At 49.9% G+C, this 17,900-nt stretch overlaps 1 protein-coding gene across 1 annotated transcript in view; it reads left to right on the top strand.

The window, feature by feature from the left end:
• Positions 1-17,900, top strand: part of LOC103601288 (synaptosomal-associated protein 47-like) — a 45,606-nt gene that overhangs the window by 19,326 nt on the left and 8,380 nt on the right. The window contains 2 exon segments of the mRNA XM_008585677.1: positions 3,809-4,299; positions 10,506-10,627. Coding sequence (XP_008583899.1) covers positions 3,809-4,299; positions 10,506-10,627 — 613 coding nt within the window.

Here is a 17,900-nt window from a genome sequence, read left to right as displayed (position 1 = left end):
TCAGCCAGTGAGCGAACCGGCCATCCCTATATAGGATCCGAACCCATGGCCTTGGTGTTATCAGCACCGCACTCTACCGAGTGAGCCATGGGCCGGCCCATGCTTGGCTGTCTTAATCGCAAATTTTATCTTCTGTAACCTAGCTTGCTTCCTGCACCCATGTAAATTAGGCTCCAGAACTGACCAGTGAGCTATGTCTCATAGCCAACTAACAGACTTGCATACCCCATTTGCATAAGAAGACCTAAATGAAAATTTGGGCAGGAAGTTTTTAGCTATGTAAGACGGGCCCTTTCCCTCATTCAGGGAGACACAAGCCTGATGCTTGCTTGTACTCTCCTTTCTTGTAAGCAGTAAAGCACTGTAACACCAAAAAGAGCTGTTAACTAATAAAGAGCTGTAATACCAATGTTGGTCTTGGACTCCTCTGTGCGAGCAACCCCCCAACAGTCACAAGATGTGGTTTCTAGCCTCCAGAATGTACAAGAGACAGACTGTATGGAAGAAAAAGACAAAATCTGATTTAGGACTTTGAAGAGCAAGCCAGAAAAAAACTAACATCGCTAAGGAACTAAACCACTGTTCTATAAAGCCTTTGTGAATGTAGTGATTTTTTTCCCAGCCCTATTGAAGTATAGTTGACCCAAATTGTACATATTTAAGGTGTCCAGCTCGATGTTGTGATATGCGTGGATGCATTGTGAAATAATTATCAGTCATGCTAATTAACATATGTGCCATATCACGTAGTTATCATTTTCTTTGCTTTTTCTTTGTGTGTGTGTTGAGAACATGAAAGATTGACCGTCTTAGCAAATCTCAAGTACTCAATACTGTATTGTTAACTGCAGTCACCTGGCTGTGTGTTAGGTCTCCAGAGCTTACTCCTCTCACAGCTGAGGCTTTGCACCCTTGGACCAGCATTTCCCCAGTCCTCTGTCCCCACCTCTCAGCTTTTGGCCGCCTCCACTCTACTGTCTGCTTCTGAGTTTGGCTTTTTTAGCGTCCACGTATGAGTGAGGTCACGCAGTATGTGTCTTTCCATGCCTGGCTGATTTCACTTAATGGGATGTCCTCCAGGTTCATCCATTGTGTCACAAAGGGTTCTGTCTCCTTCTTTGTGGCTGAATAATATTCCACCACATGCACATACACATCTTCTTCGTGCATTCCTCTGTCAGTGAATGCTCAGGTGCTTCCATGCAGAGGCTTGTGTGAGTCGTGCTGCGGTGAGTGGGTGGCCAGATGTCTCTTTGAGAAACTGATTTTGTTTGCTTTAGATATGTAGCTAGCAGTGGGATGGCTGGATCGTGTGGTAGTTCTATTTTTAATTTTTTGAGGAACATCCACACTTTTTTTAATACTTAAAAAGTGGATATATAAAAACCGTAAATCATGCGTAAACCAACCACATTTGACAAAATGACATGCATGACCTTAACCAGAGTCAGTGGGCCCACACTGCTGTCTTCAGGAGGAACAAGACTATTGTATCCAGAGTTTAAGAGGAACTCTGAGAACCTCAAACAAGGAATTAATAGGAAATTGAGGTTATTTAAAACTGTATCCTGTGAGAGGGAATCACAGGTGTTTAGCCTCCAGGGGAAAATTGGTAAAAACTGCCTAAAATAGTAAGTAAGTATCTAACTTGAATAAAAAAAGAGTCACAACCCCTCAGTCAGTTCCCAGACTGGTGCCAGTCTGCAGACCCTGAACCCCTTGAATGGAGGGGAGGCCAGGACCACTGGGGAAGAGCCGCACTTCACTGCCAAAGATTTATACTGTTAGTCTTTCTCCCAGTCTGCCCCAATGGGACTTGCAGCCTTTTACCAGGATGACTGTGCATTGGGGAAAGGAAATACTCAGGTCTTTCAGGGGCTACTGGGTGCTGGCTCTGAAATGACACTAATTCCAGGAGACCCAGAATGTCTCTGTGGCCCTCCAGTCAGAGGAGGGGCATGTGGAGGCCAGTGATCAGTGGAACTTTAGCCCAGGTTTGACTCACAGTGGGTCCACTGGTTCCCAAAACCTAGCCTGTGGTTGTTTCCCCTGTTCCAGATGCATGATTGTAAGAGATGTTCTCAACAGCTGGGAGAATCCCAGCACTAGTTCCCTGACCTGTGGAGTGAGGGCTATTATCGTGGGAAAGGCTGAGTGGAAGCCATTAGAACTAGGAGCAAAGTAAACCAGAAGCAATTTTGCATCCCTGGAGGGGCCCACCGGTGCCACCCTCGAGGATGCAAAGGATGCAAGGGCAGTGAGTCCCACCCCATCCCCATCCCACTAGCCTATTTGTGCAGAAGACAGATGGATCCTAGGGAATGACAGTGGCTTATTTTAAACTTAACCAGGTAGTGACTCCAGTTGCAGCTGCTGCTGTACTAGATGTGGTTCATTGCTTGAGTGAATTAGCACATCCCCTGGTACCTGCTGTGCAGCTGTTGGCTAGGCAAATGTGGTTTTCTCCACCCTATTATTGAAGACCAGCAGAAGCAGTTGCTTCCAGTGGGCAGGGCCAGCAGTGCAACTTACTGTTCCACCTCGGGGCACAGCACCTCTCAGCCTTGTGCCATGGTTTAGTTCCCAGGGATCTTGATCTCCTTTCCCTTCCACAAGACATCACACTGGTCCATTACGTTAATGGCATTAGGCTGGCTGGATGTAGTGAGCATTAAGTAGCCACCACTTTGGACTTACTAGTAAGGCATTCATATGTCAGAGGGTGGGAAATAAGTCCCACAGAAATTCAGGTACCTCCCACCTCAGAGACACATCTAAGGGTCCAGTGGTGTGGAACCTGAGGATAAGTGGTTGCATTTGGCCCCTCCTATGACCGAGAAAGAGGCACAGTGCCTAGTGGGCCTCTTAGGATTTGGGGAGGCAACATATTCCTCATTTTAGGGGTGCTACTCTATCCCTCTTACCAAGCGACTCAAAAAGCCACTAGTTTTGAGTGGAGCCTGGAATGGGAAACACCTCTGCATCAGGTCTAGGGTGTTTTATGTTACATTGAACAAGATTTTAGGTGTAAGTTTATTATAGATGCTCTTTCTCAGATTGAAGAAATTTCCTTCTATTTCTAGCTTACTGGAAGCTTAACATGAGTGAGTGATAAATTTTAACTAGAGTATTTGGTCCATTTACATTTAGTGTGAATGGTAATATGATTAAGTTTAATTCCACCATTTCACTGTTTTCTTTTTGATCCATGTGTTATTTGTTCCTTTGCTTGTCCTTTCCTTCCCCCATTTTTCTTCTTTCTATTGACTTTTTAGATATATTTTTTGGTGTTATTAGAGTTCGCTTGTGAATTGTGTATCCAATATGGTAGCCACTGACCACATGAGAATGGAACTGAGTTAAAAATTCAGCGTCTCAGTTGCAGTGGCTGCTTTTTGAGTGCCCAGCAGCCATGTGTGCCTCTTGCAGTGGATGGACCAGATAGTAAATGTCCTATCACTGCAGAAAGTCCTATTAGATGACTCTCTAGAAATTTTGAATCTAAATTGCCCATGCGGAGGCAGCATGGTGTGAAAAGAGTGATATTCTGGTCAGAAGACATGCATTTCTGCTACCTCTTTACTCCTTATTAGCTTTGTATCTCTAGTCCCTGTACCCTGAGCCTCAGCTTTCACTTCTGAAACATGGAGATAACAATCCCGGCTATTTCTGCTTCTTGGGGTGCTCATGGAAAAGCAGTACTATAAAATGGAATGTGTTATACAAAAGTTAAGGCAGCTTTCCATAAAAAACAGTTGCTCTTTAAAAACTGACTGACCAGCCTTCTGCATTGTGTTTGCTTGCTTAGATTGCTGACAGAACTGGAGTCTCCGTCCTGGTGGCCCTTCAGCTCCAAGCTCCGGAAGCCACCACCAGAAGTGAAGCTCTGGGAAGGCGCCTCCGTGGCCAGCTGTGAAACTTCTGGAAAAGAAGGGGTAGTGCTCACAGTGCCTGCTGTTATTTCCCAGAGAACAGAGTCTCATGTCAGGCCTGGAAGGCTCACCGTGCTGGTGTCCGGGCTGGAAATCCACGACCACGGTGCCGTTCTTATGCACAGGTTTGAGAAAGAAAATGTGGATGACATCCACATCCACTCCCCCTATGAGATCAGCCTACGCCAGCGGTTTGTTGGCAAGCCCGATGTGTCCTATCGTGTGCTGTCTGCCCGGATGCCAGCAGTCATCCCCATCTTAGAAGTGCACTTCAGCAGGAAGATCCAGTGGTCAGAAGAGGCCTTGATGCTCAGAAGCACCAGAACATGTCCCCGTGCAGAGCAGAGCTGCCCTGCCTGGCAAGCAGGTGAGTGGCTGACAAGGCATGGGTTTCCAGAGAGACAGCCAGGCCTGCATGCCCGTGGTGGTGAATGCTCTGTGTGGGAAGCCCTGGTAGCAGCGCAGTTTGTTTCTGAGCCCTGATAAAGAAATCCCAAAGTCATAAAATACTCTATTTCCTAATATTAGCATTATAGCTAATACATGTCCATATGGATATATCTGAGTCATATATATGTATAGCATAGCTATTACATTAGCCCATTTCTGTTGCTTTTAACAAAATACCTAGAAATGGGTAATTTATAGGAAAACAAAATTTATTGCTTACAGTTTTGGAGGCTTGGAAGTCCAAAGTCCAGGGAACACATTTGTTGAAGGGCTTGGTGGTGGTGACAGTGACACAGGGGTCTCACATTGGCAAAATGGTGAAGAGAGAGAGAGAGAGACTCTCATGTGCTCTTTTTTTCAAGCCTCAGAACCACTCCCCTGACCACCATTATTGACCAACCACCATTATTGACCCATTAACTATGTCATGGTCCTGCAGCCCAGTCAGCTCTTCAAGGCCCTATCTTACAATTCCGATAACAGGATTTCTCACCCTCAACAGTTACAGTGGGGATGAAGCCTCAGGTTGGGGGCATCCGACCACCATTATTGACCCATTAACTGTGTCATGGTCCTGCAGCCCAGTCAGCTCTTCAAGGCCCTATCTTACAATTCCCATAACAGGATTTCTCACCCTCAACAGTTACAGTGGGGATGAAGCCTCAGGTTGGGGGCATCCAGTCGACGGCAGCTGCGTAGTGTATAAATTCCATGTGTGTTCTGTGGTGTCTAGTGTAGGTGTGACGTGCCCACCAGTGATGGTCTTTCCTTATGGACTCTCATCGCCTCATATCTGTTAAAAGTAAGAGAAATATTTGTTACTTTTCGGTTTCTTTTCTCTTAAGTGATTGATTGCAGTTTCAATAACCTGTTCCTGATCACACGAATATTGTGATTGTTCTTCTAGATGGCTTCAAGATTCAAAAAGAAATATATATAAAAATAGAGCTGGTCCTGCAGCACCAAAATGCTGGAAATACTTAATTTAAAATTGTAATTTAAAAACCTACTTTCTTGGCATTTCCAGATTTTTCCTTGGTCACTATGTCAAGGTAGGACTCAGCAGCTGACCTCTCAGATGTCAAGGAGGGCGGCTGTGCAGGCAGCTGCGATCCTGGAGCAGCTCTGCCTACCTGCGGGAGGAGTGCTTGCCACCAGGTGTGCTGGGCACATCATGCCGTGACCGCACGGCTTGTCCCTGGGAGGATGGGCAGGAGGGGACAGACCAGCGGGTGTCGGCGATTCTTCCACCCAGCAACAGCAAGCCCCCTGTTGAGGGACATAATGCTATGAAACAGAAACCTGCATGCCTTTTCTGAAGAGCTCGAGACTTGATTGACAAAAAAAATACCATGTTCATGTTTCTGGGTTTAGGAAGGGGTTTCAGAGAGAGGTGTGGACACAAAAGTGAGGGATGGGATGGTATGAGAGGGACCACGGCATCCAGCCTTCCATGCGACAAGATTGGAAGTCACCAGGCCGAGTGTCACAATTGGGTCAGACACAGGCATGAGTCTCGCACTAGGAGAAAGGCTGACCACAAACATGACGGGGTGTGTCCTTGAGTGAGGACGACTGAAGAGGTAGCACAAACACATGTGACCTCGGGGAGGAGGGTGTGACATCCTGGGAAATAGTGGCTGTGCTAGAGCATGAGGAGAACTGAAGAGGTGGCCCAGGCACGAGTGACCTCGGGGAGGAGGGTGTGACATCCTGGGAAATAGTGGCTGTGCTAGAGCATGAGGAGAACTGAAGAGGTGGCCCAGGCACGAGTGACCTCGGGGAGGAGGGTGTGATGTTTATGGACGGGTGACTATGTCTTGAGCGTCTTGCTGGAGAACGTGGAGCTGGAGACCATGTGTTTGAGGGGACTGCTGGGCTGGTTTGTGTATCTTTGCGTGACATGGTGTCGTTTGAATTTTCATGCCAGTGTGTTTTCAAGCCAAGGCTGGGCTCTGGTTCTTAGGGTAAATTTTATCTTCCACAGCAGCCTTGGATGTGCTTCTGAGGACTTTCAGCTGATGGGTCAGTCCCCCCGTAGCTTGTTGGGGTGACATCCCTTACTTAAGGTCATGCAACAATGGCCTTTAGCCACATGGAAAGGTCTGTAGCCACTGCGCACAGTACCCAGATGGTTTGACTGAGTTATGGGGACTGTAGCCTCACCTAGGCGTGCAAGCCCGGCCGTCCCAGGATCCTCTGTGCATGTGGACAGAATGGCTACCTGCAGGATGACACATGGCTTCTCACCAGAGTGTTAGCTTTTGCCTCCCGTGGGGCGTCCCAGAGTGTGTCTCATCTGGATGAGTGGGAAGTGCCATTCCCATGTTGTGACGTTGTGGGTGTGTGCTCCATGCAGCCAGTGGGCTTGGAGACCCAGCACAGGAACCCTCAGTGTCGTGTGAGCTCGGGTGACCAGTTGACATGTGACTTACCAAGAATGTCACCGTGTTCCTGGACACACTGGCTGTTGTTGTTGTATGTGACAGCTGGTGCCTCTGCGGGTGTCTGTTTTTGCTACCCTGGCTGGAAACTGCAGACGCAGTGGAGTTGGAAACCTTGACTTTGTGGTCTCAGAAATCCCAGCCTCTCCTGGAAAGTGCTTGGTGGGTGTGTGGCCACAGGGTGGCAGTCTTGCTGTGCTGGTCACTGGCTCTCGAAGATGAAACCCTCTGAGACTTGCAGTAATGTATCATGCAGACTCAGGGCTGTGGCCCCGCTGGCCAGGTGGGGAGCTCCCCACAGGAAGACACAGTTGCAAATTGCCGTTTCTCTGCTCAGCATCTTCAAAGTCACTGCTTTACCTAAGAATAAGTTATGATTTACAGGGAGGGGTGTGGAGACAGAAGAGGGTCCCCCTGCCCCCAGCTTGCCCTGCTGATCACATCTTCGGTCACCATAGCCATGGTCCCTCCAGAATCCTGGGCTGACATACTGCTCATAATTGGAACCCATCTTGTACCCAGACACTCTCCCTGTTCACCTGACCTCCTTCCCCTGTCCATAGACCCCCAGGACCTTGGTCCTCCCGGCTCCCAGCTCCCCTGGGCCCTGCTGGCTTTGCAGACTCTGCTGGGATGCCTGGGACAGCTCTGGGAGGCTTGGTTGGGGCTGGTCAGGTGTCTGCATGGGGCTTGTCTCCTGCTTGTCCTGATGATTCTAGGCTGTGGTTTTGGGAGGGGGCTGCAGGGCGAGGGGCCTTGCTCATCACATCCTGTCAGGTGAGCATGGTCACACTTTCTAAGGGCTCTTTGTTTACAGACTCTGTGCTCATCGTGTGCTGGCACCACCTTCTCCGAGGCCACCCAGAGCCTGGTTTCATAGCCTCCGGGCACCCTCGGTCACCCTGGAACCCAGCCTGAGATTGCCACTCCCAGTAACCTCGTGTCTGCTCTACTTTTCGCCCAGGTCCTCCATCTGTCCTTGTGGCGTGCCTTGCACCAGGACAGGGCCAGGTGGCCAAAGACACGCACACCTGTGTGGAGATAAATGCCTGGGCACCAAGGTTGTCTTTGAGCAAAGCCATCAGCTTGGACCATCTTCGGGGGCAGAACAGTTCTAGCTTCAGTGGAGTAGCTGGCGAGCCCTGGTGGGCCCTCAGGGGTTCCCTGGGGATGCAGGCATCACGCTGTGACCTCGGGTGGGTCCCAGGATAGGTCTCCAGGGACATGGATGCTTCACTGTACCCTTGGGGGGGGTCTGAGGTTCTCACCCTCCCGAGCCCTGTCAAGGCTCCAGCACCCAACTCTGTGCTGTACATTTCCCTGAGCTTGGAAATGTGAGGTATGACTTAATTGGAATCCTTTACGTCTCTTTCCACGTCAGCTTCCTCCTGCCACTCCTCCCGTGTGGATGAATGTGCATGTTGTATGTTCCCTGCCCTCTATGCGAGCTTCGCAGACCCCACAAAGCCTGGGTACTCTGAGTGAGGGAGGTGTCCCTGGGACAGACGTGGCGGTGGGGGCCAGGCTGAGGGCAAGGAATTGGTCATGGCCCAACAGGCTGGACTGAGCCAGCCGGACTTTTGGTCAGGGACTTCCTGCAGCCTGCGTGGTGCACGGGAGCTCAGGGTCCTCTGTGACCCTCCTCACTTCCGGAACTTGGGAAGCTTCTCATTCCCTTTCACTGTGAGCCACCTGTGCTTTTGTTTAGCTGAGCATATTAATGACTTGAGAAACCCAATGTGTACAGAAACAAGTTAGCCTTTCTCAGAAGGTCTGTTGACACAGTGGGACCCCGGCTGACCCCAACTTGTGACAGATGTCTCCAACTCAGTGCGTATGCTTGTGATTAGTAGCATCCATGAAGAAAAATCTTGTATGTCACCTTTCTGGTTGCGTGAGCAAAATCCCACTTGCTGAAATTCAAAAACAGTCAGTATGTCTGTTTCCACAATATGGTTCTCTGTGCTGAGTGAAACCAGGTCACAGCCAAGGAAGCATAGTTGCTTTGTGCTCTGGACAGCTCGTGTTGTGGCCAGGTGCCCCGTACACCATCAACAAGTCACAAGCAGAGCCCAAGGCCTGCCCAGTGCCAAGACTGCCATGGAGGAGGCTCACACACAGCCTGGAACAGGATTGCTGCACCGCAGATGGGAGGAGCAGGCGGGCGCTGGGCCCCAGCTGGGGGGTCACGCACCCTCCAGGCCGGGTGACACACTTGCTGCTGTCCTGTGGCTGGGCCATTCTGCTGACTGCCACAGACAAGGGCCTGTCCTCAGGCACCCCTTAATAAGGGGTAGCACATGTGCACCCCATGCTTGGCACTGCTAAACTAACAGAACTGCTGATTGGCAAACCCTGACTTTGGAGACCGCATCTAGGGTACAAGTATGTTGCAAACATGAGCTGAAAAAGCAGTTTGGTTGGTTGCAACCAAGTTATTTTTTAAAGAATGAAATAGAAAAGCAACCGGCTGAGTGATATGTCCAGAGGGCATTGTTCTGTGAGACTCTAAGGTTGTGGGGGTCTGTGGAAATGGGCTTCCCAGGTGGGGCCACAGGGCGTCAGGTGTGAAGTTAGGGCCTCTCTTCCAGAGGGCAGCAAGGAAGGAGTCTCGGCCCCACACAGTTCCCCTCCCCTGACCTGGTGCCTGGATCACGTAGCCCAGACCCTCCTCTTCTGTAGGGTCCCTGAGAGACCTGCCGCTGGTCCTCAGGCAAGACCGGCACTGTCAGGGGACATACATCTGCTGAGACTGAAGGAGTGTGTGTGTGTTTGAAAGCAACCACTCAGGCTCCTGCCCTGAGGCCCAGCAAGAGCATTTGCCCCCATATTTTTCCTGTTCCTTTCCTTTTCTGACAGTGGATCTGACAACAGCTTGCAGGCACAGAAGAATTGATGCTGCTTGCCAGGAGGGCCCAGGAGAGAGGTGACCCACCTTCTACCCCCCTCTGCCTTCTGTTTTCTTGGTGCTGGATTGGGACAGTCTGTGTGTGGAGAAGAGCAAACGTTGGACTTCCACCAACACCCTTATCTGGGCCCTGCGGTCTGAGGCTGCAGGTGGGGGGCCAGTTCTCCAAATTAAGGACAGGTGACTCTGCGTGGTGGCCAGAGCCACTCGGCCGGTGCTCAGTGCACTGCTAATGGCTGCCCAGACTCAGGTCTCAGGCAACGCTGCCTGGCACGCAGGTGTTCCATCACCCTGAGCCCACGAGACACCCTGTCCTCCCTCTTAGCTGTCCTGCCCCAGTGCGACCTTGAGTGACCCCTGCCCACTCAGCTAGACTTCCTGTGTTCTGCGGGACCATGCAACGTGGACCCTCAGACATGACTGTGGTCCCCGTAGTGTGTCTCCTGGGCATCTCACCTGGATTCAACCATTCTTGTGTTGTACGCTCCAGGTCTTTATGGTATTTCCCAAATGAAAACCACTCTTGGATAAAGGGCCTTCCTTCTGAGAGGTGTTTACAGAATCAGCCCACGTGTTTGCAGCACAACAGACTCAGGCCAGTGTGGGCTCAGATGGCTGGGGCGGGGCAGGGACCTCAAGGTGCACATGGAAACCTCTGTGAGTCCTAAGAGCCACAACCATCTGAAATGTCACTCTTTGTGAATCCTGAACAGCTCATGCTGTTCACACCTTCAAAAGAGGCCTCCACTGACTGCCCACTTTCTCTTCCAGCATCCTGTCTGCTAGGCCGAGCCGTGCACAACGAGCTGCCCGCAGGCAGCCAGGAGGGTGGACTGCCACTGCAGGTGAGCCAACCGCTCCTGTCTGAAGGGGACGCCCGGCAGCTGATGCAGGTGAGTGCTCCCAGCGCCACCTCAGTGGGGAAGGGGGATCTTCTCCCTCCTGCCTGAAAACGTGCTTGATCCAGGCTGGCCTCTCACCTGGAAGGCTGCAGGTGCCACCTGGGTGCCACACCCCCTGGCCACAGAGGAGAGGCAGGGCAGGGCCTGAGCCAAGGTGTGTGCTTCACGGCGTGCACACACACATGCCCATGCACACATGGTCACCCAGGCAGCCACCTCTGCCCATTGTACAGGTGTACATGTGCTGTGTGTGTACGTGTGTGCACTGCACATGTGTATACGTGTGTGCGCATGTGTGCCCTGTGTGTGTGCTCCGTCCGTGTGCTGCACACAGGCACACACAGCCACACATGTGGCTTCCCCAGCTCTTACACACTAGGAGCTGGGCTCTTAGGGAGGCAGACCACTTTCTGCCTGAGAAGCTGAAATCTGAACGTTTGATATAAGTAGTTTGTCTTCCTGTATCATTGCTGGACAATATAATAGCTTTTTCTTTCTACTTTTTAAATAATTTTTGAAGCAGTACCTAGTCATCATATCATTTTGTTTGTAAATATTTCAGTATGTATTTTTAAAAGATAAGAACTTTTTTTTTTTTTTTTTTTTTTGCAGCTGGCCAGTACAGGGATTTGAACCCTTGATCTTTGTGTTATAACACTGCACTCTAACCAACTGAGCTAACCAGACAGCCCAACAACTATTTTTAAAATGACCTTCATGCCATTCTTACTTTATTAAAAAAAAAGTTCCTGGTCAGGTCAGTTAGTTCAGTTGGTTAGAGTATGGTTGATAACAGGGTTCCATCCCTGTACTGGCCAGCCACCAAAAAAAATAATAAATAAATGAAATAAAATAAATGAATAATCATCAACTGTGTCAAGTCAGTGCTCACTCCACACATCCTCCTGTTAAGAAGGGTGTGCTCACTTGTCTGCTGGGGTCAGGACCCACAGACCACGTGTCCCGCTTGCCCAGGAAGTGGCCCTTTGTGTGTGGTGTCCCTCTCTCTCCCTTCGTCCCTGCCATGGATTTGTTGGCACCACCAGGCTGTCCACTCTGCAGGGACCTTGCACTTCACACCTCAGTCTTCGTCCCGTGACTGGGCAATGGGGTCTGGGCTCTGAAGACTCACGTGTGCCTGCAGGGCACATCCTGTAGGAGGCACAGCCACTGCCATCTGGGCCTGTAGAGACAGTCCATCCTTAAACCCATTTTTAAAAACTAATTCTGACCTCACATGTCCACACAGGCATAAACTCCCTCGAGCTCAGCAATCCCCTTCTTGGGAAAAAAGTGCTCATCTTCACTACCTGATATTTTTTAAACAGATACCACTTGTCACTTTTTCCTCCTGTTCTCAGTCATTTTGGGGAATGGCACATATAAGTGCTGCTTTCTAGCTGTGACCAGCACAACCTGCAGGTGACTGGTCACTCCCAGTGTGCCCATGGACGCCAGAGCTCACTGGGGACAGGTGCTGTTTGCTTGGGGTTTCAAAGAGCCCTCGTCCGGTGGAGGCCGTGCTGCCTGGCTCCCCTGGCCATCTTCCTGAGGGCTGTTGGAGTGCAGGGCCTGGGCTGCTGGGATCTGAATCCCCACCCCACCCCTGTGAAGGCGTCTTGTGGCCAACATGCTCTCTATGAGTTTAGGTTGAAGCAGGAACAGACTTTTGGATGAAAAAGTGGGAATTTTCCCTGTTAATTCCAATGGTGAGGCCCCTTCCAGTTTCCAAACATCCAGTCTCCACCACTGTATGCCCCGTAGCCAGTCCAGGGTCGGAGGGATGTCAGGAGGAGCGGGTGAGGGCAGGAGTGAGGCAGGGCTGCTGTCTTCCCTGTGACAGCATGGATGCCTGGGAATAGCAGATGCCCCGCAGCAGGACCCTGGCGTGGAGGTGCGTGGTCAGGAGGAGGGATGGGCCGCCTGGGTGGAGCGGTGGTCCCGAGGGTCGGGGTGGGGTGGTGGGGGACGGATGCAGGGATGGGAGCAACCCAGCCTCACTGGCGGCTTTCTCTGTGAACTGCAGCACATGTTTCACATTTAGGGAGGAATTCTCAGCTGCACAGTGGAAGCTCAGGCATACATAGGAATGAGTTAAATTTCTGGGGAAAACAAAAATGCCAGAAACCCTCCTCCATGCAGCTGTGGTTTCTGTTGCAGATGCAGTTAAAGGCATGAGGCTGAGACGTGCCTTGGTGATGGGAATTGCAGAGGGGTGATCGCAGGGCGGGGACCGCTGTCATGGCCGCAGGAGAAGCTGTGCACTGGGCAGGTCTGTGGGGCCAACGTGCTCCTGATGGCCACTCCTTACAAGATCTGTAGAGCCTCATCATTGTCACAGGCCATGGATGTGATGATACAATGTGGCGCGGCCACAGAGCGTTTCAGGTGCATGCAGCACTTCTGTCTTCGTTTCTCCGTGTCGTCCTGTGCTGGGTGTTCATCCGGCCTTCCTCTTCCACCGGCAGGAGCCTGGCAGGCGTGGCCTGCATCAAAACCCCCTGCTGGCTCAGCAGGGCTGGCCATCTGCTGGAACCTTCCAGAAATAATCCTGGAATTTTCTGCTTGCTGTGAAGCTACCTTAAGGAATCAGTGTCCTGTTATTTCTTTTTATTTCCTTTCCTTTTTAGAAACTACAGGCACATTTCATCCTCTCCAGCAGCCCTGCCTCCCTGGCCTGTTGTCGCCGGTCCCTGCTGTCTCTATCTCATACCTTCCTCACTTTGTCTGCATCCTCTCCTAGTTAGGGAACAACCAGTCGGTTGTTTCTTGCACCTGGTCTTTGTAAGACAATTGCACTCAACGGGCATCCTTCAGCCTGAGGTGAACGTGTGCACCTGCTGCTGTCCAGGGGCTGCACAGGAGGACCTGGGGTGGGGGGCGGCTGTCACAGCCCTTTGTGTGCCAATGCATGCATGGGAATCACCCATGAGAGAGGGAGCCCACACATGGCTTCCCAGGCACCAGCATCACAGAGTGACACTCAGGAGTGAGAACAGGTTGTGGCAGGGGCAGGGGGCTGAGGCTCTGTCCTGTGAACAGTTTAGAGTCCTTGACAATTATGGGCAGGGAGGTGGGATAATTTCAGACATTTTACCTGTCCCCTCAGGTTCCCTTGTTGTCCTGTGCCTTCCTCTGAACCTTCTCAGGCTACTCCTTCCGCGGCTGGGGGGTTTTGCGATGCTGGTTTTAGCTTTGACTCATCCAGAGGTGCACACTCGGGTGTCCAGTGACAGGAACTGAGTCTTGGGAAGCCATTGCCTCTTCCTTACACGTGTCCATTACAGCTGTCTGTCTGGCTCCACGTGCACTGGGTGCTGGTAGCCGTGAGCTGCCTTTGACAGGTGTGCCTACTCCCCACATCCTCAGAGCCCCCAGCAGTGAAGGTGCCAGCAGACACGAGGGGGAGCAGAGGGGTGCCCGCCAGGGGCTTGGGCATCGTCGTCTCTCCGTTTCCAGTTGTCATTTAATGACATGACTGGTCGTTTTGTTACTGAGTGCCGGCTCTGGAAGGCAATACATATTAGGGGAGCAGAGGGGTGCCCGCCAGGGGCTTGGGCATCGTCGTCTCTCCGTTTCCAGTTGTTATTTAATGACATGACTGGTCGTTTTGTTACTGAGTGCCGGCTCTGGAAGGCAATACATATTATAACTGGGTGAAATGTCTCTTTATTAACTTCTTTTACTGTCATAAAATATACGTAACATAATTTTGTCTTTGTAACCATTTTTAAGTGTATAACTCAGTGGCTTTAAGTACATTCATGATGTTGTGCGGCTATCGCCTCTGTCTATTTCCAGACCTTTCTCACCTCCCGAGACAGAAGCTATGTTCTCAGTCAGCAGTAGCTCCATGTCATCCTCCCATCCCTTGGAGATTACTGCTCTGCTGTGTCTATGTAATCCAGCAGCTCTAGGGACTGCACACGAGTGGACAGTGTGTGACCTTGCATGTCCCCCTGATCTCACCCAGCGTAATGTTTACAAGGTGATCAGTGTTGTCACGTGTGTCAGAATTTCATTCCTTTTTCTAACTGAATAATATTCCATTGCATAGAGACACATTTTTAAAGTTTTTTTGACACATAGTAATTGCACATACGTACAGGGAACAGAGTGATGTTTTGATCCATGTGCATGCGGGGTGACGATGGAAGCAGGGTAAGGGTTGCATGCATCACCACAAACATTTGTCATTTCCCTGTATTGAGAGCAGTTGGACGCCCCTCCTCCAGCCGTTTGAAATTGTGCAGTGAATTATTGTTAATTGTAGATGCCTAGCACTCCTGCACACCACTGGAACTTACTCTTGCCATCTAGCTGAGATTTTGTGTCCATTCATTAGCCTGTCCCTGTCCCTCTCCCCATCCCCTTCCCAGCCTCTAGGGTCCACAGTTCCACTTTCTCTTTCTGTGAGATCAACTTTCTCAGCTTTCCACTTGGGAGTGAGGACATGAAGTATTTCTCTTTCTGTATCTGGCTTGTTTCACTGAACATGATTGTCTCCAAGCTCGTCCATGTTGCTGTGAATGGCAAAATTTCATTCTTTTTTATGACAGAGTAGTATTCTATTGTGTATGTATACCATGTTTTCCTCATCCAGTCATCTGTCAGTGGGCAGTTGGGTTGTTTCCACTTTTCAGCTATTGTGAATGATGTCGCTATGAACATGCAGGTACAAGTATCTGTTTGCGTCCCTGCTTTCAATTCTTTTGGGTATACAGTAGTCCCCTTTTATTGCAGGGGACAGCTTCCAGACCTCCAGTGGATGTCTGAAACCATGGATAGTACCTGTATTAGTCCATTTCTGTTGCTTATAACAAAATACTCAGAACTGGATGATTTATAAGAAAATGAAATTTATTGCTCACAGTTTCTGAGGCTGAGAAGTCCAAAGTCCAGGGATCACGTCTGGCGAGGGCCTTGGTGGTGGTGGAAGTGACAGCAGAGTATCACATTGCAAAAGTGGTGCAGCAGAGAGAGCCAGAGAGAATGTGCCAGGTTCTGCTCTCTCTCCTTTTAAAGCCTCAGAACCACTCCCTTGACCACCATTTTTAATCCATTCACTACTGCATGGTCCTACAATCCAATCACCTCTTCAAGGCTCCTCCTTTCAATTACCACAGTAGGATTTCCCACCCTCTTAACAGTCACAGTGGGGGCTGAGTTTCTAATACATAAAACATGGAGGACACAATTCAAGCTTCAGTGAATTTTGGTGGGACATAATTCAATCCACTGCAGTACCAAACCCTACATAAACTGTGTTTTCCCTGTATGCAGATACCTGTGATAAACTTTATATGATATGGTAGGCACAGTAAGAAGTTAACAACACTAGCTAATAATAAAATAGATCAGCCTTGCTGCTCTTGTGCCTTGGGGCCATGATGAAGCAAAATAAGGGTGATTAGAACACACATACACTGTGAAACCATGACAGTCTGATGACCCAGATGGTTACCATGTGACTGCTGGGCTGGTGGTGTGGACAGTGTAGAGACACTGGACAAAGGGAGGTTCCACATCCGACGGGGGGACAGAGTGGATGGCATGAGATTTCATCATGCAACTTGGAACAGCTCAATTTGAAACTTACTAATTTATTACTGGAATTTCCCACTTAATATTTTCAGACTGCAGTTGACCACAGGTAACTGAAACCGCAGATAAGCGGGGACTACTGTGTACCCAGGGGTGGAATTGCTGGGTCATGGCATGGTAATTCTAGGCTCCAACTTCTACGAGCCTCCAGACTGGGTCCCACAGTGCTGCACCATTGTTTCACAAACCTGGCTGTCTGTGAGGGCCCCAGGTCTTCCATGTCCTGGCCAATGCTCCTTTCCCATTTCAAAAGGACTCTTGCCAGCCTGGTGGGTGTGAGGTGGCATCTCACTGTGGTTTTAATTGGCATATGATGATGTGGGTGGCCAGTGATGATGAACATCTTTTCGTGGGCTTATTGCCCATTTGCAGGTCTTCTCTGGATAATTATCTGTTCAAGTCTTTTGTTGCTTAATAATTAGGTTGTTTGTCTTTCTGTTGCTGAGTGGTGGGAGTTCCTTACACATTCTATAGGTGAGGCCCTTATCAGATGCACGATTTGCACATATCCTCTGCGTTCTGTAGGCTGTCTTTTGACTTTCCTGATGACATCCTCAGATGCCATTCTGACTCCAGCCCCACAGCTGTGATTTGGTTCTGGCACTGCCCACCCGGAGTTAGCTCAGACCCTACAGCTGATGGACCTAAGCCCTGCAAGGCTGCCCCTCTGGAAACACTGGCTGCTCCCCAATTGCTCACACTCACACCAGCTGGCCACATCCTGGGGTTCCACAACCCCCCTCAGGCTCAGTAACCCATGAGAATGATCCCCAGGGCTCAGGAAACCACTGGTCCTAACCATCACAGCTTCAGTGTAAGGGACTCAAACCAGGAACAACCAAATAAAGGGACACACAGAGTGAGACTGGGAGGGCCCATCACCCCATAGATCTGTATGTCGCCAGCCAGGAAACTGCACAGAGTCTGTGTGCAGAGTTTTTATTGGGGTTTCATCATGGCAGCATGACTGAACTCCATTTCCAGGCTCGTGGATAACAAAGGCCCCCCTATTACTTGGGAAATTCCAGATGTTTAGATTCTCCCTCCCAGGAACCAGGGACAAGGGCCAGTCAAATTTTTTATAGTATAAGTACATGAGATTTTTTAATTCCTATGAAGCCTAGTTTACCTGTTTTTTTTCTCTCGTTGGTGTCATATCTAAGAATCCATTGCCAGAGCCAGAGTAGAGAAGATTTATGCCTGTGTATTCTTCGAACAGTTCTGTAGTTTTAGCTCTTAGGTTAATCCATTTTGCAGTAATTTTTGTATACAGAGTGAGGGGTTGTGATATTGTGAAAATATTTATTTGGTCTTCATCTCCATCTCCTGACATACAACTCCTAAAATCCTTAGAATCTCCAAAGCAGATGAGTCTTTTCCTATGCTAATGATGGCTGGCAGCCCCTAGGTAGCTTCGGGATGGGGGTGTTATTTGGTCTTCATCTCCATCTCCTGACATACAACTCCTAAAATCCTTAGAATCTCCAAAGCGATGAGTCTTTTCCTATGCTAATGATGGCTGGCAGCCCCTAGGTAGCTTCGGGATGGGGGTGGTCACAGGAAAGACCAAGGCGGGACTCTCAGTCCTACCCCCCCCACCCCCGCCATCTCCAGGGAGAGGGCCTGAAGGTTGAGTTGATCAGCAGGGGCCAGTGACTTA

This window comes from Galeopterus variegatus, unplaced genomic scaffold, assembly GCF_000696425.1.
Source record: "Galeopterus variegatus unplaced genomic scaffold, G_variegatus-3.0.2 Scaffold3665, whole genome shotgun sequence".
Taxonomy (NCBI): domain Eukaryota; kingdom Metazoa; phylum Chordata; class Mammalia; order Dermoptera; family Cynocephalidae; genus Galeopterus; species Galeopterus variegatus.
The sequence above is the reverse complement of the archived record's forward strand: the minus strand, read 5'-3'. Positions and strand labels throughout refer to the sequence as shown.